The sequence below is a fragment of the Hakea prostrata genome, chromosome 9, assembly GCF_041222555.1.
Source record: "Hakea prostrata isolate BN-2017 chromosome 9, UWA_Hpros_2, whole genome shotgun sequence".
Lineage (NCBI taxonomy): Eukaryota > Viridiplantae > Streptophyta > Magnoliopsida > Proteales > Proteaceae > Hakea > Hakea prostrata.
The window spans coordinates 55,653,975-55,677,561 of NC_142608.1; the positions used below are offsets into that span (position 1 = coordinate 55,653,975).

At 34.1% G+C, this 23,587-nt stretch overlaps 1 protein-coding gene across 1 annotated transcript; it reads left to right on the plus strand.

Moving 5' to 3' along the window:
- Positions 1 to 15,930: 15,930 nt before the first annotated feature.
- LOC149005622 (ABC transporter C family member 3-like) lies at positions 15,931 to 23,042 on the plus strand. The gene is made up of 10 exons (XM_089169686.1): positions 15,931 to 17,880; positions 18,192 to 18,278; positions 18,372 to 19,019; positions 19,157 to 19,321; positions 20,920 to 21,214; positions 21,322 to 21,530; positions 21,675 to 21,980; positions 22,348 to 22,411; positions 22,576 to 22,815; positions 22,942 to 23,042. Exons 1-10 carry the CDS (start codon positions 15,946 to 15,948, stop codon positions 23,040 to 23,042), a joined length of 4,050 nt encoding a protein of 1,349 aa, XP_089025812.1. The 5' UTR covers positions 15,931 to 15,945.
- The last annotated feature ends 545 nt before the right edge of the window (positions 23,043 to 23,587 follow it).

Genomic DNA, 23,587 nt, shown 5'->3' on the forward strand with positions numbered 1-23,587 from the left:
TGAACCTAATTCGGTATTTAGCCTCTTCACATAGGTAGGGTATCCATCATGTGACCCGAGGATAAGGCATTAACCCCATCCCGTAGATGCAATACACAAGTTTTTGACAGACATAGCCTTTGTGAACATGTCAGCTGATTCCTTTCGACTTCACATAATCGATAGCTATCATTCCTTCATCTATGTACTGTCGCACAAGATTGTGTCTAAGGCGATATGCCTCCTTTTACCATTGTACACCTTATTCTTGGCTAAGTGAATAGCGCTTGGTTATCACAATGTAGTGATACCGATGGCGCGGTTTTCCCACAATGGTATATCCGCCATTAAACTCTAAGCCATTCGGCCGTTCCGCCTTCTCTAAAGCTATGAACTCGCTTCCATGGTAGAACCTGTTCCACATGATTGCTTTGTGGACTTCAAGAGATTGCACCACCGGCTAGTGTAAACACATACCCACTAGTGGCTAAGGATTGTTGTATCCGAAATCCAATTAGCATCGAATACCCTTCTAAAACGTTGGTTTACCACTATAGTGTAAACTATAGTCTATAGTACCTTTTAGGTACCTTAGTAATCTATCAATTGCACTCCAATGCTCTTTACTTGGATTTTGAGTATGTTGACTCAACTTTCCTACCGCAAGAGCAATATCCGGACGGTACAATCATAAGATATGAAACGAACCAATGATTTGTGCATACCTTTCGGTTCACGGTTCACCCAAGTTCCTTTTCAAATGACATCCCACCTCAAAAGGTGTTTTGACTGCTGAAAGTTCATGGTAGCCATACTTTGTAAGTATGTTTTCCACATAACGAGCTTGAGATAGTGAAATACAATCCCTTGCTTGATGATCTTGATCCCAAGAATCATATCAACTTCCCCTAAGTCTTTTGTGTCAAAATTAGACATCAAAATATGCTTAGTTTGATTCACTATTGCCAAGCTCGCCCCATTATCAACATATCATCTACGTAGTAGAATAAATACGCTTACCACCGTGAAACTGCATATAAGCACCTGGCATTGTTGATGATAAAACCATTTGAAATTAGAGCCTTGTCTAATTTTTCATGCCATTGCTAGGCGCTTGCTTCAATCCATATAAGGATTTTCTAAGCTTGAAACTTTGCTCTTGTCCTTTACAAACAACCTCGGTTGTTTTATGTAAATTTCCTCTTCTAAATCACCATTTAGAAAAGCAGTTTACATCCATTTGATGGATGACCAAGTTATGTATTGACGCAATTGCCAACATAACCCTTATTGAGGCAATTCTTGACACAGGGGCAAATGTGTCAAAATAATCGATGTTTGGTTTTTGCCTAAATCCCTGACAACAAGTCTAGCCTGAAACGATCAAGGGACCCATCACTTTAACTTCTTTCAAATATCCACTTGGTCTCCAAAGTTTTAGAGCCAATTGGTAAATCTACCAATTCCCAAGTATTATTCGCCAAGATTGAATCAAGTTCACTCTTGATTGCCTCCTTCCAAAAGATGGCATCTAGTGATGTGATAGCCTCTTTATAATTAAGAGGATCCTTATCAACCAAGTAAACAAGCCACTCATCATCCTTATATTTGGGTCTTTTGAGTCGTTTGCTTGTTCTTGATTGATTTCCATCACTAATACCCAATTGATTGATATTCTCTTCAATTGGATCCAACTTCCCATTGATCAATTGGCTCTCCTTACTTATAGTTATAGGTAAGGCGGAGTTAAAGGGGAAAATTCTTTCAAAGAACTCAACGTCCCTTGATTCTATGATGCTATTTTGTTCAATAACATCATCCATGGATTTAATTACCATGAATCGGTATGCCGTGCTATTTATCGCATACCCCAAGAACACACAATCACATGTTTTGGGACCTAGTTTCCTTTTCTTGGAATCCGGTAATAACACCTTGGCCAAACAGCCCCAAACACGTAAATGTTTTATACTTGGTTTTCTACCAAACCATTTTTCAAATGGAACCATACCGGTCTTGTTATGTGGGATTCTATTTAATAGATAACATGAAGTCAACATGGCTTCCCCCCACATATCAAGTGGTACATTAGAACTCAACAACATGGAGTTCATCATCTCTTTAAGAGATCTATTTTCCTTCCGCACCCCATTTGATTCCGGTTGGTAAGGAGCGGTCGTTTCATGGATAATTCCATTTTCCTCACAAAACTTATCAAGATTAAAATACTCAGTCCCTCTATCGGTTCTAAGTCTTTTAATCTTCTTGCCAAGTTGATTTTCAACTCCGCTTTGTAAGATATAAATGCCTTCCGGCCTCATCATTTGATTTGAGCAAATAAATCATGGTATATCTAGAATAATCATCTATGAAGGTGATAACATAATTGTTTCCTCCCCTTGACTCATATGACTTATAGTCACTTAAGTCACTATGGATCAATTCCAAAAGATCACTCTTTCTATCCATAGTCTTGTGAGGCATTTGGTTAACTAGCCTCCACACAAGTTTTACACTTGTCCGGGAGATTCCACCTTCGGTGATCATCCCTAACTTGCATAGTTGATGATATATTACACTACTATGACCTAACCTACCATGCCACAAATCAAAAGAATTAGATGAAACAACAAAGTAAGCGAGAAGAGGTACTAGCCTTTTCAATTACAACATTGGAAATACTAAGTACAAACAATCCCTCACTAAGATATCCCTTTCCCACAAATACATTGTTTTTAGTGATAATTGCCTTATCACTTTCAAAAGCAACTTCATTCCTACTTTATTAAGCAAAGGAATTGAAATTAAATTTCGCCTAATATCCGGCACATGGAGAACATTGGTGAGAACAATAGTTCCCGAAGTAAGTTTCAAAGTCACCTACCTTCCCATAACAGGGGCACTTTGGGAGTTTCCCATAAATACCTTTTCATCATTTGAGCCCATGGAATAGGAGGAAAACATCTTGAGATCACCACAGATATGCTAGCACGCATCCAACACCCAACCTTTGATCTCAACCAAATTGCCGATAACACAAACAACACTCAACTAGGTTCACCTCAACTTTTTCTCTTAACCTACAACTTCTAAAAGCCAACATTCCACAAACAAAACAAGGTCTCAGAAGACCATCAATCTGATACTTCCTTTTCTTTTTCACCAAGTCCTGGCGACTTCTCCAAGGTCTCACCTTTTCTTTAACCGGTTCCTTCTCAATCTTATCCTACAACCAACGGTCTAAGGTCAATCCGTTTTATGTTTCATAGACTCATCATATTTTGATGATTTCTTTTTTGTTTTGCTTGTTGGTTTCCACCAAGTTCGCTTTTAGGCGACTTTCTCCAAGGTCTTTTTCAGCTTTGTCTTTGAACCGGTTCCTTTCTTCAATCTTGATCCTTACAACCAACTGGTCTAAGGTCAATCACCTTTGGAAAAGTGAAGGTTTGGACCCCTTCCATTCAGTTTGCTGTACCAGATGGACTCATACAAAATATTAAAGTGCATGTTTTGCCCCATTATGGATGTACAGGTTTGTGACTTCACATATTTCGTAATAGTTATGAAATCTAAAGGGGTTTAATCTATCTTGTGTTCACGATTCGATTCTTTTATTCCCTTATTTTCCTGTATTTAAAGCCTCATACCTGCATCGAGTTACTCATCTTGCTTGCTCCGTCTGCTGAATACCAAAATCATCCCTTGATATTACAACCAAATAAGAAATTACCTTCACTTTTTCTAGGTGGGTAATTGGAAATTAAACAATACAATTAAGCAACTAACAAACACTTTGTGTTTATATATTAATAATTTTGTTATAAATAATATTGATTATGGATATTCATCATTCCCCAATAGACAATACTTCCAATTGAAAATCTCAACCACATCAGCATACAATATTGGTGATTCACATTCCCATCTTAATTGAAGATTACAATGATCTCAACACACAATGTTGGAAGTCAATATTTCCATTTTATGCACCTTCTATCTTGGGTGGCAATCTATCTTTCCATATCAAGAATATCTTATTGTGTGTAAGAATCATATATTGTATTTCTTTGTAGACTCTGATATTTCCATATCAGAATATATGTTCCTTCTACTATAAATATGTAATGCACTTAACTGAATGGACCAGTTCTGATTGAACTCATCTTGTCTTTCTTCTTTGTATTCAATATCTTCTTTATTTTATAAAATGTTATCAGCACGATTCCACTCGAAGTATTGCGTTTTGAGAAGAAAGACAGCAGACTATGTATCATTATGTTTTCTATTCCAAAGTGAAAAGAATGATCGACCTCCTCACATGTTTTTTGTAAACAATGGAGTTTACCTTGTCCATCTTGAAATGTAAGTGCATCATGATAAAAAGGTATATGTTTTATTGAATCTAAGAATCAAACAAATAATAAGATATTAGATTTCCTTAACAATTGTGATTTGTCATTAACAATTGATTTTATTTATTGTATATAGTGGTTGCTAGCTTTGCACCACAAATATTATTAAATGCACATAAAGTTGCAATATTTAAAACTGTTAAATACAGTTCTACAGATGCAAATGAAGTTGCAAGATTTGAAACTGTAAATAAGTACAATTCTGCAAATGCACATGAAGTTGCAAGATTTGAAACTGTAAATGAGTACGGGTACCAGATGCACTTGAAGTTGCAAGATGCACTTGAAGTTGCAAGATTTGAAAATGTATATGAATACAGTTCTGTAGATGCACATGAAGTTGCAAGACTTGAAACTACAAGATTTGAAACTGTAAATAAATATAGTTCTGTAGTTTTTTAAATTAATTCTCTATTGAAATTATAAGGAAAAAATATTATTCATGAAAATATGCCAGCAAATTTTCAAGTTTCAGATTTGTTGTTACAATAACAATATTGTAAAAGGAGTTTTAAGAAATACTCTGAATGATATCATGCCTATTTGTCGCTGAGTAAAATAATGGATTATTAACGAAAAGTCATAAAGCTCGTCCTATTGGTTCTGTTCCATTCCCTGAAGTGAATGCAGCAATTCATGATATGCTTGAAAGAAGGCAAAATTAAATTATGGTCATGACTGTAGAAGAGGATGAGGCAAAAGACGGAATAATTACCGTCATTATTATGAAAATAAATAGGAGAACAATAAGGATTCTCAATATAACAATTCAAGAAGTAAAAATAATATTTGTTATCGATGTGGTATGAAAGCTATTAGACATGTATTTGTCATACTCCCCAATATTTAATTAAGCTTTGTCAAGCCTTAGTTAAAGAAATAAAAATAATGTGGAGATAAATTGGATTTTCCAAAATCATAATACTTGAGCAATTTTTGCCTATAAAAGAAATGATTTTGATGGCCTCACAGAGACTACACATCTAGATGCTGCAAACTTCTTTGAAGATAATAGTTGAAGATTTGATTATGTTAGTAGAATTCAAATAAAAATAAAAATAATATTATATTAGTTTATAGTTTTTTTTTTTCTCTCTCTTCAAATCTCATCTCATATGTTAGTTTATCTTAAATTTAATCTTTTTCCTCTATAATTTTTTTATTGACTTTCTATATATCTTTTAATATATTTTGTTTCATTTTGATGAATAATGTGAATATTCTCTTATATGCTGTGACACATATTATACTGAGAGAAAAATATATATATTTATCTTATTTGATGATGCAGAAGCCAATGTTCATATAAAATCGGTAGTACAATATTGATTGGAAGCTCCGGAAGAGCTAATCTATTATTATCTGGGAGATAAAATTGGCTATGAATAATTCATTATTTTGTAGTAAATTTCAAAGAAACTTATTAAGTTTCAATGCTATTTGCCAAAATGATTATCAGATTGAGACTACAAATAATGGTATAAGTAAATATCTATACAAAGGTATTAGATATTTCTCCCAATTTGTACTACACGAATATCGCATGGTTGAAACACATGCTTGGGTAAATAAAATGAACATTGATTCCAATAATTTTATTATTTGGCATAACCGGTTGGACCATCCCAGATCAAGTATTATGCAAGAAATTATTGAAAATTCAATTATCATCCATTGAAGAACCAGAAGATTCTTCAATTAAGTGAATTTTCTTGTATTGTTTGTTCTCAAGAAAAATTTATTATTAAATATTCACTAGCTAAAGTTGAGATTGAACATTCTACGTTTTTTAAACGTATAGAGGGTGAAATATATGGGCTCATTCACCCATCATGTGAACCATTCAGATAATATATGATTTTAGTAGATGCATCGATAAAGTGGTCACATGCATGTTCATTATGAACTCGCAATTTGGTGGTTGCGAGATTGTTTGCTCAAATAATGAGATTAAGAACATAATTTATGGATTATAAGATAAAGACAGTTTGTGTTGATAATGCTGATGAATTTACATCTCAGGCTTTATGATTATTGTATAACAACTGATATCACAGTTGAATAGCCTGTTGCTCATATTTATATCCAAAATGGTTTGGTAAAAATATTTATGAGAACAAAGCATCATTTGTACGCATCGGGTCAAAAAGTTGTCATAAATTCTCCCTATTACAATTGGTTTATGGTCATAAGCCAAATATTTCTCATCTTAAAATTTTTTGGATGTGCGGCTTATGTTCTAATTGCTCCATCATAGCGCACAAAGATGAGTTCCCAAATAAAGTTGGGAATATATGTTGGATATGAATCTCCTTATATAATTCAATATATTGCCAATGATAGGAGATTTATTTAATGAATTAGCTTTTCCAACATGAAGGGGAGAGAATAAACAATTGGAAAAAGAGATTGATTGTATGCATTATCATTATCTCATTAGATCCTCGCACTGAGCACTGTGAACTTGAAGTTCAAAGGATAATGCAATAAATATTATGAATCAACTGCCAGGTTTGCTGACCTGTTAAGAGTTACTAAATCTCATATTCCAGCTGTAAATGCTCCAATTAGAATTGATGTCCCAACAAGACAATCTATCAGTGCAAATGAAATTAAACCACGTTTAAAACGTGGAAGATCAATCGGTTCCAAGGATAAAATCCTAGAAAAGGAAAAGAGCAAATGATCAAGATGGTCATAATATGGAGACAATTGATTATGAAGATCCTGAAGACATAACTTTCTATAAAACCCCAGAAGAGGTTCAAGTACCTGAAAATAATGAAGAGATCTCGATTAGTTATGTCTTTGCAGGAAAAAGATGGAACCGAAAAGATAAAGTTGTCGACAACATTTTTGCATATTATGTTATTGTTGAAATAATACAACAAGACGAGGATCTTGAACATAAATTTGTTGATGAATATAAATCAAGAAATGATTGGCCAAAATGTAGAGACGCAATTCAAGCAGAATTGAATTCGCTAGAAAAATAAAGTTTTTGGACCTATAGTCCAACATCTGAAGGTATAAAGCCAGTGGGGTACAATTGATTTTTCTGCGAGAAATGAAATGAGGAAAAGAATGAAATCGTGATATATAATGCATGAATTATGGCACAAGAATTTTCGCAGATGCCTGGCATTGATTACATGAAAACATGTTCTCTTGTGGTGGATGCAATCACCTTCAGATATCTTATTAATCGGCAGTATATGAAAATTTTGACATGCGTCTAATGGATATTATTACAGCCTATTTATATGGCTCACTCGAGTGTGAAATATATATGAAAATCCCTGAAGGATTCAAAATGACTGAAGCATATAAAAATTCTTAGGAAATTTGTTCAATAAGGCTTCAAAGATTATCAAGGCATGTATGGTATAATCTCCTTAGTGAATATTTACTAAATGAAAAATATAAAAATGATCTAATTTATTATTATGCATTTATTAAAAGATATAGATCTAATTTTAGTAAGTATATATGATAATGATTTAAATATCATCGAAACTCCTGAAGAGTTTCCAAAAGCAGTAAATTATTTGAAGAAAGTTGAAATGAAAATCTTGAAAAAACAATGTTTTGTCTTGACTTGTAAATTGAGCATTTCACGAAAGAAATATTCGTTCATCAATCAACTTATATAAAGAATATTTTGAAGAGATTTTATCTAGATAAAATACATCCATTGAGTACCACCAATGGTTGTAAGATCGCTCAATATAAAAAAATATTCATTTCAACCCCAAGAAAATAGTGAAAAATTTCTTGGTCATAAAGTACCATACTTAGTGCAATTGGGGCATTAATGTATTTTGCTAATAGTATAAGACCAGATATAGCATTTTCTATAAGTATATTAGCAAGATTTATCTCTTCTCCAATATAAAACATATATTTCAGTATATTCGAGAAATTATTGATATGATATTATTTTATGAATGTGGATATCAACTTACTTGTTATGTAGATGCAATATTTTTATCTAATCTATATACAACTAGATCTCAAACAAGCTATTTATTCACAAGTGAATGTTAGCTATTTTATATTTGGTTTAGATCAATGATACAACACATTCAGGAAGCATGCAGTCTTCTATTAGAGCATCTTCTATTAGAAAAAGAGGTTTGAACAATATTATATGAAGATTATGCTGTATGCATAACTTAATTGAAGTGAAGATACATCAAAGGAGATAGAATGATACATATTTCACCGAAATTCTTCTTCATTCATGGTCTTCAATGAAATGGTGAAATCGATGTTCAACAAACTTGTTCAAGTGATAAGTTAATAGATTTATTTATTGAGAAGTTGTATACTTCAAATCTTGAGAAGCTGATATATGATATTAGAATGTACGTATTCAAAGATACTCAATGATGTTATCATCTAGGGGAGTAAAATACGTGCTGCACTCTTTTTCCCTTAACCAAGGTTTTGTCCCACTGGGTTTTCCTAGTAAGGTTTTTAATGAGGCAACTACCAATACATATTATTTAGATATGTATACTCTTTTTCCTTTACTAAGATTTTTCCCCATAAGGTTTTTCTTAGTAAGGTTTTAACGAGGTACATTATCTATTGATGGACATCCAAGGGGGAGTGTTATAAATAATATTGATTGTGGATATCCATCATCCCCCAATAGACAATACTTCCAATTGAAGATCTCAACCACCTCAGCATACAATCTTGGTGATTCACATTCCCATCTTAATTGAAGATTACAGTGATCTCAACACACAATGTTGGCAGTCAATATTTCCATTCTATGCACCTTCTATCTTGGGTGGCAATCTATCTTTCCATATCAAGAATATCTTATTGTGTGTAAGAATCATATATTGTATTTCTTTGTAGACTCTAATATTTCCATATCAGAGTAAATGTTCCTTCTACTATAAATATGTAATGCACTCAACTGAATGGACCAGTTCTGATTGAACTCATCTTGTCTTTCTTCTTTGTATTCAATATCTTCTTTATTTTATAACAAGTTTGATATTATTGCATTTTCTTGTTTGTATAAATTCGAAGACTTCAAAGAGGAACAAAACAACTCATATCATTATTTTTTGAACTCTACCATCAAATTGTTTTTTGGGAAAATTTTATGGATGCCCCAAAATCTATAGCAAAACTCACAGACACCCCAAAAATTTATCACATTATAGAGACACCTCAAAATGTCTCATAAATGGCATAATAGTACTCCCATAGTAGATTCTGTTAGGGCTTGTTTGGTTACGTGAGTCTGGAGATTTCAAATTTCTATAGATTTCATATCTATGGAGTCATAATTTATAAAATTAATTGTTTGGTTGTGGAATAAAATTTGTGGATTCTTCCTAAAAAATTATTTGGTCGACGTGATTTTTGTGAATACACAAATATTTAGCTTTTTTTTATAGTAATAATGAAATCTCTAGATTTCATCCCATACACATTAATCTACAGATATAGTTAGATATTAGTAGTATTCACACTATTACATATCATTCATATCATATACGCATTGTTGATGGTGTTGACATATGGATGAGGATTGTGTTATCCTTACTGAGTTCGTTAAAACCCATTCCTTTCATTGTATGTATTATATAAACTATACAGATGGTTGCCCATCAACGGAAGTTGGAGTGGATTGGTATGAAAGAACCCTCTCGTATAAAGAGGATGTGGCACTAACAGTGGGAGATGGAATTGAAGTGCATGAAGTATCCTGCGGATGCTTGGAGTGCGCTTATAGCACCCATTGATGGACAGAGGAGATAGATTGCTAGACTTTTTGTCGATCTTCTAGAGAAGAACTGAAGGACCCCCTTTCTTGTTATTCATGAAAACCATTTCTTAGCTTTAGAAAAAGAAACTAGAAATAAGATAATTTAGTTTATTTTGATTGCTTCTGCTAAACTCGTTATTCTATTTGAACATTTATTCTTTCATTTATCATTTTATTGGAGTATTTGGACTCCTGTAATCCTTTTATTAATTGTTGAACTTGTTTGTGCTCTTGATTTATCTATACTTGATTTATCTATCTTGTGACAGTTCGCACCCACGGGTTATCGGGCGGGTAACCGAGACCGGCGGGTGGAGTGTGACAGTTATAGAAGGAGATGTGATCCCATCAAACTCGAGATAGACAATCGTATTCTATATGAAAACCATAATTGACTCACATGGAGAAAAGAAAGAAAGAAAGAAAAAAAAACCCTATAATCAAACAACTGCAAATGAGACTTGTGAATTAATCCAATGGTCTAGAACAGGAGGTACACCCTATATAAACTAAAGCATAACTAAAGGAAAGGTAACTTAATCATTTCCCTCCATCTTTTCATCTTTCAGTTAAGCTCTGCAATTCGTTAGAGCTCTTGGGTGCTGCTCTTATTGATTTAGCCTTTGGAGGTGGCTTTCCGACTGCTGAGTCAGCCCAAATCTGATGTTGTTTTGTACGAATCCGAGTGCTGATCAATTTTTGAGCCCATTGGCATTAAAAGTAGAAAATAGCTACACTAGGATAGAGGCACTCCTAGTGCCTCCCAAAATAAAATTGTACTAAAGTGAATCTCGGGTTCTTAAGAATCATGGCTGGCCACTTTGAATTGTATTGCAATAAGGGGGAAAATTTTGACTTGGTATCATTATAAATGGTAGTTTCCAACCCTGCATTGACCAGTAAGGGTGTCAATTGCATATCGAAACCATTTAACCATACCGAGCTGTACCGTCTAAAATCGCTCCATACTACACCATTCAAAATTTGGTATAGTATGTAATGAAACCAAATTTCTTCGATACGGTTTCGGTTTCTGGTACTTAGACCATTGGTACTAGAACTGTACCGAATTGGTATCATACCAAATTAAAGGATATAAATGCAAATTTACAATTAAAACACCTTTACCCTATCCGTAATTCCATGTTTCAGTTTTCCGTTTTCCGTTTCATCCTTCACTCTTTTTAGATTTACTTGCTTTATCTCTATCAATATCATATTCTATTGATTGTTTGATCGCAATTTCATTTGGATCTTAATGAGCTAATAACAAAAGTGGCTTGAGTTTGTTCATACCAAAATTATACCGCACTTGATATTGTGTTTAAATTGTTTTCGCATACCGATTTAATACCGAAACCGTACAGAACGGTTTTTGCAAATACCGAAACCATACTGTGTAAATTTGGTAGGGTACAATTCTAGTTTCAATATTCAAAGTTGGTACCGCACTAAATTACCGAAACCGTACCGATTGACACCCTTACAGTGACCAGGCAACCACCACTTGAAAGAATGTTTCAAATTTGTTTTTTTTCTTTCCAATTTTACGTGTTTGGCCCTCATGGTACTAATTTTTCTTTTTTGGGGTTGAATGGTACTAAATATGAGTACTGTATCAAACTATATATATTAATTTTGCACGTTAGCAATATTAATATCAAGCTGATAATGTATTGTTTTCATGATATGGATATTAGGGTTTACCAAAAAAATACAGATATAGGGTAATATAGTCAGAAAACCCACTTTTAAGAAATATTAAGCGTAAAGCTATTCGTATTGCCACTAGGGATGCAAGTTTGGCTTGATCGCTTGAATCCACCTTGGTCTATCTATTTGAACTCAAATTTTATCATTGAGGGTTAGTTGGGCTGGCCAGAATGATCCTGATTCAAGTTGAAGGTTCGATTAGGGCCAATTTGTCAAGCGTGGCTCGGCCTACCTTCTTGTAAGTTATTTTTTTATAAAATCTAGACAATAGTATGTTGGATTTTGTTTTAAAGAAAATAATAATATAATATAATATACTATTTAGATAAGTTTCAAAATCATTAAAACTCTATATTCCTAGTTTTGTTTTAGGACTCTTGTTTATTCTTACTCTATAGGACTCTTCTGGATGTATATTAGGTGATTTAGATTACCATATGTGTTTAGTCTCACATCGGATGGAGCTAATGATTATATGATTATATGTACATATATAGCTCCTAAGTGGGGTGTATACTGGTAGAGAGCTACGTGTGGATCACACGCATGCAACGAGCTGGACCGAGTCGGGCGTGGTTGCGGTAGTGGTCCATAGACCCTAGTCTAACCAAGCCATGGGGCACTATAATATTATATCAATAATGTTAAGTTTCTATGATGGGATTTGGGACTTGGGGATGTGGGTCGTGGATCTAGAAAACCCGGTTTTGGGTTTTGCAGTAGGGAGGTGACTGATCATACATCACAACTCTCTGCAAGTGACCTTACGTACATATGTAGCTCTCTGAAGGTGTCCAGATGAGTCTATAAATAGAGGTTAAGCTCTGAACAAAGTTCACTCGTTTTTTTTGGTGAAAAACAGAAATTCGAAAATCTAGTGTTAGAAAAATTCTATTTTTTGTTTTCTTCAATCTGTGCTGTGTATTACCTTTGGATCTCCTTTGCAAGTAGACTCTGTTGGAGTGCTGCCTTCAGATCTAGGAGTTATTGTATCTTGGAGGTGAGAACGTCAAGGTCAAACCCAACAGCATAAAAGGGGGCGTTCAAATACCTTAAGGAAAAGTACGGTTCGTACACCTCAACTCACCCTGTGAAAGTTCGTGCTAGTTTTCCTTTCGCTCATTCTACTACATTCGGGTAAGTGATTCTGACATAAGATATATTTGATATATTCGTTTCTCCTTGATTCTATTATTGGTCTATCTATACTATGCCTCTGGTCTTCTGGATCTAACACAATAAAGAAGTATGCATTGGTTTATTATTCCATGGTTAACTAGGATCAAGGTTGGGCTCAATTAGTGTTAAGCGTCTAACCTAACCTTATCTGGCCTAACTGTAGGATTAGCATTAGGGCCAAGATTAGGACTAGGCTAGGGTATTTAGGGTCTGAGTCAAGATCTAGATGGGTTAGGGTATTTAGGATCGGGGTGAAGATTTTAAAAAGTCTGCCCAATTTGATCCTATTGTAGCCCTAATTGCTATGTAGTCCACTGATACCAAATGTGATATCATATTGATTTCTACGTTAATATAAACGGTTAAAATACTATGCAATATACCACATTTGACCCAAAAATTCTTTGTACATTACTAGTTACTAGGGAAGGGGTTTAGTTTAAGTAGTATTTCCTACGATGGATACTACTCACAATTGCTTCATGTTTGCCATTTTATCAAACAAAAGAAAAGATAATTATTGTTGTCCTTCTCTATTATAGCTTAATTACTACTTTATTCTTTATACTTTTTTAAATTACTAATTTAATCTTAGACTTTACCTATAATTACTGTTGTCTCCCTACAAATTACTGCATTATGAAAATCACAGTGCTTATGATTCGCCGCCCTTGATACACATTGGGCAAAGAATGTTTTATGGTGTTTTCGGTTGGATATTTTCAAGTGGAATTGATTGTTCGAAAGATTGTTTTGGAGTGACATTTCCTCGCGTCACTGCACTTCAATCCATACTTTTTGCGGTGTTTTGCTTAAAATATAACCACTAGAAAATTTAGTGTTTTTGCTTCTTTATTTGTTTCATGTTTGTTGAATTGCAGTGGAGATGCTTTTGAGATCAATCCATGTCTTCTTATTGTTTGGTAAATAACTGTGCAAGAAGCATCATTGGTTCGGCATTTTTAGCTCCTAAATACTTATCAAGTACCTGAATTTGATTGGACATCCAGTGCAATCTCTTAAGGTCCACCACTTTCCTATTTCTCAGGAGTTCAGGAGTTATGAGGCCAAGTCAAACAAAACCCGTTCCTTTCTGAATAATATATAGAATCTACATACCTCCCCTGCTGTAAGGGTGATTCATCTAATCTCTTTTAAGAAGTGCGTAAGAAAATTTTTCTTCCTTCGTTGAAGATGTGCAGAAGAAGTTAAAATGGTTCGTATCTCTCTCTTTCTCTTTCTGTTCCATTGAACTCGACGTTAATAGGGGTTAAGACATGTTTGGAAACGTTAAATTAAACATATTTACTGCTTTTAGGTTTTTGGCCTCAGGGTCGGCTGGATTTGTTTTATATTTATTAAGGATGATTCAAAGGGGAAGAGGTTCCTTGAGAACCTAATATACTATTATTTTCTCCCTACTAATCTTCATTATGAGAGCAAATTAGGTGTACACTTCTTCAAGTTGTGAATTTACTATCTTCTAAATTCTTTTGGTTTCAAACTTCTAAACTTCCACTTGTTTTTTCAAGTTTAATGCCCATCATACTAAGTACTGTATGATAAATAAGGTTAATTTGCAATTCCTGTTTAATGGGCAAAGTAAATCTGCAGAGAAAATAGAAGATCCAAATACGTAGAGGTAGGGTTAGTATCAAATTTGAAACACCAAGCGGGGCCCTTGTGATAGATAAATATTAAAAAAAAATAGCAGATTAGTGGTTTACTATTCCAGGGGATGTATATACGTAATTTGCTCTTATAATAATGTTTCTAAAATTTCAAAAAAAGAAAATTAACAAATTAATTAAAATGATATATGATTAAAATGACGAAAAACAGGCAGTGGTTGCTATGTTAGTTGCATAGAGAAGAAAAAAAAAGGTAGAAGAAGAAGAAGAAAAGAACGATGTTGCTCTAGGGTTACAATTTTCTGGAATAAGGGTTTGAAATTTTGGAAGCTCATCCATTTCCTAAGAATCTCCAATATACTATTTAGTAATCTTATGATACGAACTTTTATGGGTTTTTTTTCCCTCAAAATTTGATCTGTTAAATCTTTAACATTGGTAGGTTTATTCCTTCTCATATCCCTAAGTTTTTCTTTTCTCTATTTATGTTCGATGATTGAATTATTAATTGAATTAGGCATAATCGCAACTTCTGCTGTTCTAATTTTTCTAAGAAAAGTTTACTAACTTTGTTGCTTATTATACTTATTTTGTGTCTGTATGTTCATTAATAGGTACAACTATATCTGGGGGGAAATTGAGAACTCCAATACTCCAATTCTGTATGGAACACATAAGTTTGGAATGATTGGTTTTTGCCATTGGGCTTTAATCAATTTGAGATGTGGCAAAGCTAATCGGATTTCGATTTGAGTTGCATGAACCGGCCTACCAAATTACAAACAGAAGAAGATAATAATTTAAAGCATCAAAGAAAGATATGGATATTTGGATAATCCTTTCGAAGTCCTCTGTAACTTTTCTCCTGCATGGGACTTCTGCTTTTTCACACTTTCTTTCGTTATTAGTTTTATCCATTTCTTGGTGTTGCAAGTGGCACAAGGTGTCTTCCCTTGAAAAATCAAAACCCACGTCAGAAAACAAATACCCATGTCATTTGTTAGCCGTTACTTGTTGCATGGTTCTATCTTTTTGGGCAATTTTCCTATTTGTATTGAACTACCTCTCTGGGTATAGACATGGTTGGACTGATTTGAAGCTTATTACCCAACTGGATCTTACGTTCAAAATTCTTACTTGGCTTATGAACTCTGCTTACTTGCGCACCCAATTTTCCCATTCAAGAGAGCATAAATTCCCTAGTCTGTTAAAGATTTGGTGTGCCTTCTACTTCCTAATGTCTTGTTCGTATCTTGTTATACATCTTGGTTTATATTGGAAGCATCCATCAGCTCCGTTCCTACTGTGGATTACTGATGTAATATCAATTGTAGTGGGTTTGTTACTTTGCTATACTGGGGTGCTTTGGAAAGGAGAAAAAAACGAAGGTTTTCATATTTTAGAGCCTCTTTTGAAAAGTAGTTCTAGTCAAAACAATAGCGACAACATAGATGGATCAGGTGTTCATGGAGACGGTGCAACGCATTATGAAAATGCTAATCTTCTTAGTATTTTCACATTCTCTTGGGTGGGACATTTGCTTGCACTTGGGAATAAAAAAACCCTAAACCTTGAAGATGTTCCTCAGCTTCCCAATTGTCATAGTGCCAATGTGGTCTTTGCTTATTTTAAAAATAATCTTGAATCTAATAGTAATGGCAGTGCTGATGGTGATCAAGTAAGTACACTCAAGTTGGTGAAGGTATTGATTCTCTCAACATGGAAAGAAATTCTATGGACGGCTATGCTATCAGTAGTGTGCACGTTGGCTTCTTATGTTGGACCACACCTTATTGATGCCTTTATTCAGTATCTCAACAACCCTCACCAACCAAAATATGATGGTTACATCCTAGTTCTTATTTTCTTTCTTTCAAAGCTCATAAAGTGCATCTCGCAGAGACATTTGTTCTTTCTATTGCGAAATATGGCAATTAGGGTCCGTGCTATCATGTATTCAATAATCTATAGGAAGTGTCTCAAGCTTTCGAGCCAATCAAGACAAGGCCACAATAGTGGAGAAAACATAAATCTGATGAGTGTTGATGTCGAAAGAATTGGAATATTTAGTTGGTATATGCATAATATATGGAGGGTGCCTCTTGAGATCATTCTAGCATTGATGATCTTGTCTAGAAACCTTGGTTTTGCTTCAGTTGTAGCATTTGTTGCAACAACAATTTTAATGTTAGCGAATATTCCATTGGAAAGACTGCAGGAAAAATTTCAAGGAGGGATGATGGATTCAAAAGATCAAAGGATGAACACAACATCTGAGGCTCTGAGGAATATCAAGGTTCTCAAGCTTCAAGGATGGGACATGAAGTTTTTGGGTAAGATAATTGAGCTTAGGAATTTTGAAACAAGATGGTTAAAGAAGTTACTCTATACATCAGCTACCATTTCCTTTGTCTACTCTTCAGCTCCTATGTTTGTCTCTATGGCTACTTTCGGGTTTTGCATGCTATCGGGGATTCCACTAGGGTCAGGGAATATTCTATCTGCACTTGCAACATTTGAAATATTACAACTACCCATTTATAATGTCCCAAACACAATCTCCATGTTGGTTCAAACTAAAGTTTCCCTTGATAGAATAGTGTCATACCTCCGTCTCAGTGATCTACAACCGAAGGTATCACAAAAGGTTCCAAGAGATGGTAGAAATATAGTAGTTGAGATAGTTAATGGGAATTTCTCTTGGGACCTTCATTCTACCAACCATACATTAAAAAGTCTCAATATTCGGGTGCATCATGGTATGCGAGTGGCTATTTGTGGTTCTATTGGGTCAGGCAAATCAAGTCTACTTTCATGCATATTGGGAGAAATGTCAAAGACATCTGGAACCATTAAGTTGAATGGGACAATGGCTTATGTCGCACAATCTCCTTGGATACAAAGTGGCAAGATAGTTGACAATATATTATTCGGTAAAGAGATGGATAAAGGAAGATATGAGACGATTCTCGAAGCATGTTCACTTAATAAGGACCTAGAGTTATGTGCCTTTGGAGACCAAACTATCATAGGGGAGAGGGGGATTAACTTGAGTGGCGGACAAAAGCAAAGAATTCAGATTGCACGTGCTTTGTACCACGATGCTGACATTTACCTACTTGATGATCCTTTTAGTGCTGTGGATATTCATACAGGAACTCATATATTTAAGGTAATTTTTCGATGATCTCTATTTCCAAATTTTTCTTCAATGAAATTGACTTACAACTATAACATCAATTGCTTACATCACATTTTGATCAACTAAAAATTTAGTTTGATCTTAAAAGATTAAAATTATAGTAATCCAAAAAGTGAGGCATATAGACAAACGATACTATAATCAATACAAAATTCATCATAAAAGTTAGGGTTTTGATTAACTATCATTATTATCTAATTATGGAGAACAATTTCTTACTTTTATTTAAGCACGAGTTCTTATTAAATGCTAAAATACAAAGATTTGAACTTATGTGACAGGAGTGTTTACTTGGACTTTTAAATTCAAAAACAGTGATATATGTTACACATCAAATAGAGTTTTTAGCTTCTGCTGATCTTATCTTGGTAAGATTGTATGCTCTTCTTTCCTTGACTTCAATTCTCTATTTTTTTTTTCTTTTTCAAAAGAGCAATTACTTACCCTATTTTATTTGGTAGGTTATGAGAGATGGAATGATTATTCAAGCAGGAAAGTACAAAGAAATTCTTAGCTCAGGGACTGACTTTATGGAGTTAGTAGGTGCTCATAAGAAAGCTTTAGCTGATCTTAATTCTATTAATTGCACGACTACATTGGATAATTCAGTTAATGTTCAAGAAAATGAAAATATTTTCTGCAACAAGACATCAATTCATGATGATGAGAAAAACAAACCCATAGACATTGAAACGAAAAAATCATTTCGATCAGAAGAACAGCTTGTCCAAGAAGAAAAGAGAGAGAAGGATGGAGTTAATTTTTCAGTCTATTGGAAATATTTAACAACGGCGTATAAAGGGTCTTTTGTTCCATTGACGTTGTTGGCGCAAATTCTTTCTAAGCTTTTCCAAATAACTAGTAGTTATTGGATAGTATTGACCACTCCTGGTTCAGTGGATTTGAGACCTCATGATGAATCCACTATCATATCTGTTTATATTGCCTTGATCCTCGGAAGTTCTCTTTGTGTACTTATAAGATCCATGCTTATTGTAAAAATTGGATACAAAACAGCTATTTTACTCTTTAACCAAATGCACTCATGCATTTTTCGGGCTCCCTTGTCATTTTTTGACTCTACTCCAAGTGGAAGGATTCTAAATCGGGTTAGTAAATGTTCTTTTTTAAATTACTTTTGAGATTCAAATAAAATTTTTTTTTCTTCCCTTTTCTCATATGATTTTGTTTGATCCTCATAAAATTTGTCTTCTTTAAACAAACTTAGTTTATTTTTTGTGTACAGATATCTATAGATCAAAGTGCAATAGATTCCATCATCTCACAACAAATTGAAGAACTTATTATGTCAATCACAGGATTCTTAGGAACTGCTGCAATAATGTCACATGTTGCATGGGAAATGTTAGTAATTTTTATTCCAATGACTGTGATATGCATATGGTACCAGGTAATCTTAATGTCAAATATAGTTTTCATAGTTAATTCCAATCAAGCTCAATTATATTTTTTTTCCTCATAATTTTAAGCCATTATAGAAGGTAGTTCAATCTTTTTCCTAATCTTGTCATTAGGTTGCTCTTATCAAAATTCAAACATTCATTGTTTAATAGAAAGACATATTTATTCTTACTATATAGGCAAGCAAAGATATTTGTAATCTTTGTTCTATCAATAAATAAGGAATTCTATTTTTCCTTAGAAAATTAATTTAAACTAGACTCATCCACTCTTAAAGTATGATTGTTAATTTAGACAATAGTATTTTTCTTGAATTACAAAGAACATAGATGACAAGTCCATTTTCTCAATTATGCATAGGAAGTCAGAGTTCAAATCTCCTCGGAGCCAGGGGTGAAGCCCCGCTTATATTAATTATATAAAAGCTCCCCTAAGGATGTAGTTGTGGTACGCGCAAGTTGGCCCGGATGAACCTTAGATTAAAAAAAAGAAAAAGCATTCTCATATAAGATTAATGAAAATTTCAACCTTTCACTTTTTTGAATAAAATGATTTAACTTTATTACTTTTTATTAAAAAAAAAAACCCATTATACATTCAACCGGAACAAAACACTCACTCCTGCAACAACTGTTGCCCTTATTACACCCAAATTCACAGTTTCCTTAACAATGATAAGCAAAAGACAAATCCATACAGCCATGACTAGCTAAACCTGAACCTGAACATTGGGAGCTCCATTGCACCCCGGCCATTGTAACTCCCTCTACATATGTTCAGGCCATTCCCTTATAGGAGAGGAAGTTTGATCCTTTGATGCAGTTTTCGTGAGAAAATTTGCAAACATGCTTAACGATAGAAATGCGATGTCCTCCAATTAATACCACCAAGAAGGGTTTCAACTATACCAGACCTGCACAACTATCCACAGAATTTTAAACTTCCTCGTTGCCTCACTACCATCATTGGTTCCATCTTAATCCAAAGTTTCACCACCTGCACATCAAGGGCTACTTTCAACACCTTCAAGAGCCCTATAAACCTAGCTTCCATGCAGGTTTAACATCAACATACCAATGGATAGATGAAAATACATTGGCATTAGAATCTCGAGTTAGACCACCCACTCCTCCCTTACCAGGGTTGCCTAAAGTAGATCCATCAATGTTTATCTTAACCCAGCCTCTGGTGGTCTTCTCCATATCACCTCTCTAGGATCATTGCTAGGCCTCACCTGCACCATCACCCGAGTCATCACTTGTGTATCAGATCTACTCAACGCTACATCCATCCTATAGCTTCCTACCTGCAGCTCTTTGACGGATTGCCTTCAATACCGACTCCACCCCACGCCCTAAAGACTCAAATTTCTTGTTGTTGCACTCCACTCCCTCCAAGTGTAATATGGTACATCTTTTAGAAACTAGTTTATTATTTCTTCGCTATTTCTACATCCATCACATCTTCTTCTTCTTTTCTCTTCTTTTCTTTTCTTTTTTTTTTTTATTTTTTTATTTTTTTTAATAAATTTTTTAAAATTTTTTTTATATACATTATATCTAATATATTATTAACTTTTTTTTCTAGAAATATTACATATCTGCAGCACGAGAATTGTCAAGGCTTTTTGGAGTTTGTCACGCTCCAATTATACAACATTTTTCTGAATCTAGTTTAGGTTCTAGCACAATCAGGTGCTTCAATCAACAAGAGAGATTCATGGACATAACTCTCAAGTTAGTTGATGGATATGGGCGACCAAAATTTTATTTCTCTGGTGCAATGGAGTGGTTATGCTTTCGTATGGACATGTTGGCATCTATTACATATGCATTCCTTTTGGTTTTGCTAATTTCAGTGTCAAAGGAAGTACTAAATCCTGGTAATTATTGAACTTAAGGATTTACAAAATCATTACTAAGGGAACTAAGAGTGGACTATTTATACAAAACAATCATTTCAAAATTTTCCCCTTTGTCTCTTTTGAAGGTGTTGTGGGTTTAGCAGTCACATATGGACTTAGTTTCAGTTTGCATGGAATTGTCTGGGATCTTAATCAACTGGAGACTAAAATAATATCTGTTGAGAGAATACTACAATACACTTGCATCCCTAGTGAACGCCCCTTGTTCACAGAAGAAAATAAGGCAACTCGTGAATGGCCATCACATGGGAAAGTTGATGTTCTTGATCTACAGGTAGTCCTTAATCTAGACTCCTCGAGTTCTATTGATCATTTTCTTTTTTCCTCATCTTTACGTGAGGCCTAAAGTTGTTGGGTATTTCTTGCTCTTACAAAATCCTACTAAACTATATTGTTAAATTGTATAATACATATGCAGGTCCGATATGCCCCGCACCTTCCTCTTGTCTTACGAGGTCTCACATGCACTTTCCTTGGAGGGATGAAGATAGGCATTGTTGGTCGTACAGGAAGTGGTAAATCAACTCTCGTGCAAACTCTTTTCCGTGTGGTTGAACCTACTGCTGGTCAGATTTTAATAGATGATGTCGACATCTCTAAGATTGGCCTTTATGATTTACGGTCAAAATTAAGCATCATCCCACAAGACCCAACAATGTTTGAAGGGACTCTAAGAAATAATATTGACCCGCTTGAAGAGTATACAGATGAACAAATTTGGGAGGTGAGAATTTTTTATTTGGTGATATTTTTAAATATGCGATACATGTTTTCTGCTAATTTACAATTTGCACTCAAAACAAAAGCATCATTATTGACTTGTAGCGACATTATCTCTATGAAATCTTTTTAACTGATCCATTCTCAATGAACTTCTTTCACGTTGTCATCTTCTTATAATTTTGAAATTCATTTCACTAAGATATTGATGTCATTTCGTTAAATAAATCAATGTATGTTTGAACCAACTTTAATCTAATAATTTTTTATTATGATTAATTGTCCTTTGAAACTTTTATTTAGTAGATGGTCCTCCTTGGTATTTTAAAGTATCGTTGGACCAACATATTATGACATTTTTGTTGTCGTAGGTTTTAGATAAAATACAGATTGGTGATGAAGTTAGAAAGAAAACAGGAAAGCTTGATTCTACAGGTTAGTTAGATTTTCATATTCACCATATACTAAAGTTTCTTAACATCAATCTGTGCACAAGGCTAGATATTCACAGAAAGCATTAGCTAAAATGATTGATGAAAATAAGATGAATATTTAACCCATTTTTTGCATTGTGGTATTTTTGTTTCCCCTTCTTCTAGTGACTGAGAATGGAGAGAATTGGAGCATGGGTCAAAGGCAGCTAGTTTGTCTAGGACGTGCATTGCTTAAGAAGAGCCAAATATTAGTACTTGATGAAGCTACAGCATCAATGGATACTTCAACTGACCATCTCATTCAAAAAATACTAAAGCAACATTTTTCAAAGTCTACTGTAATCACAATTGCACATAGGATAACGTCAATTTTTGATACTGATATGGTCCTACTTCTAAATAATGGTTAGTACCTAGCAATTAGTACTCATATTCAATGGGTTTAATTGACATTGATAACACATCTTCTCATCATTTTATTTTTTCAGATTATTTCTTACGCACGTTAACATGTTGTCTTGTTTGAAGCAGGTCTTATAGCGGAATATGACTCCCCAGCAAGATTGTTGGAGAATAAATCTTCATCATTTTCAAAGCTTGTTAAGGAGTATACTCAAACATGTAGTTCCTAGTTTTCTAATAGTTAAATAAGTGAGATTCTTTATTTATTATTTTTTTTATTATAAAAAAACAAGTAAATCTAGAGGCCCAAATATATACATGTTTCATTGGATTAAGATGCATTGCATTTTTTATAAAATTTTGATGGGAGAAGTGGAATAAATATCAATGTCACAAATTATTTATTTTTCATATATAAAGGCATATACACCATGGATTTTAGTTTTTTTTTTTGTTGATAAGTCAGAATTTCATTGAGAAGGGAAGTAGGGATTACACAAGATGTCTTGATTACATAACTCAAGAAGCCAAGATTCAGAAAGTTGCCAAACTATCCGACCTGCTAAGGATAGGGCATTCTGGGATAGGGAATCCGCAACTATGTTCGCGTCCCTAAAGATATGTGTGAAGCTGATGTATAGGAAATCTCGAGAGATGCACTTGATTTCATGGATGATGTCCTGTAGGTCCAGTGGGGGAATGATGGTCTGGTCATTCATCAGGTTCACCAGTTGAAGACAATCTGATTCCACTTCACAGTGTTTGAAGCCATTAA

What these genes read in the sequence shown, in the direction of transcription:
- LOC149005622 (XM_089169686.1), top strand. Translation starts at nt 15,946, where the DNA reads ATGTCTTGTTCGTATCTTGTTATACATCTTGGTTTATATTGGAAGCAT. An exon ending in CTTCTGCTGATCTTATCTTG is followed by an intron (nt 18,279 to 18,371) that starts GTAAGATTGTAT and finishes TTTATTTGGTAG; the next exon opens with GTTATGAGAGATGGAATGAT. An exon ending in AGGAAAGCTTGATTCTACAG is followed by an intron (nt 22,412 to 22,575) that starts GTTAGTTAGATT and finishes CCCTTCTTCTAG; the next exon opens with TGACTGAGAATGGAGAGAAT.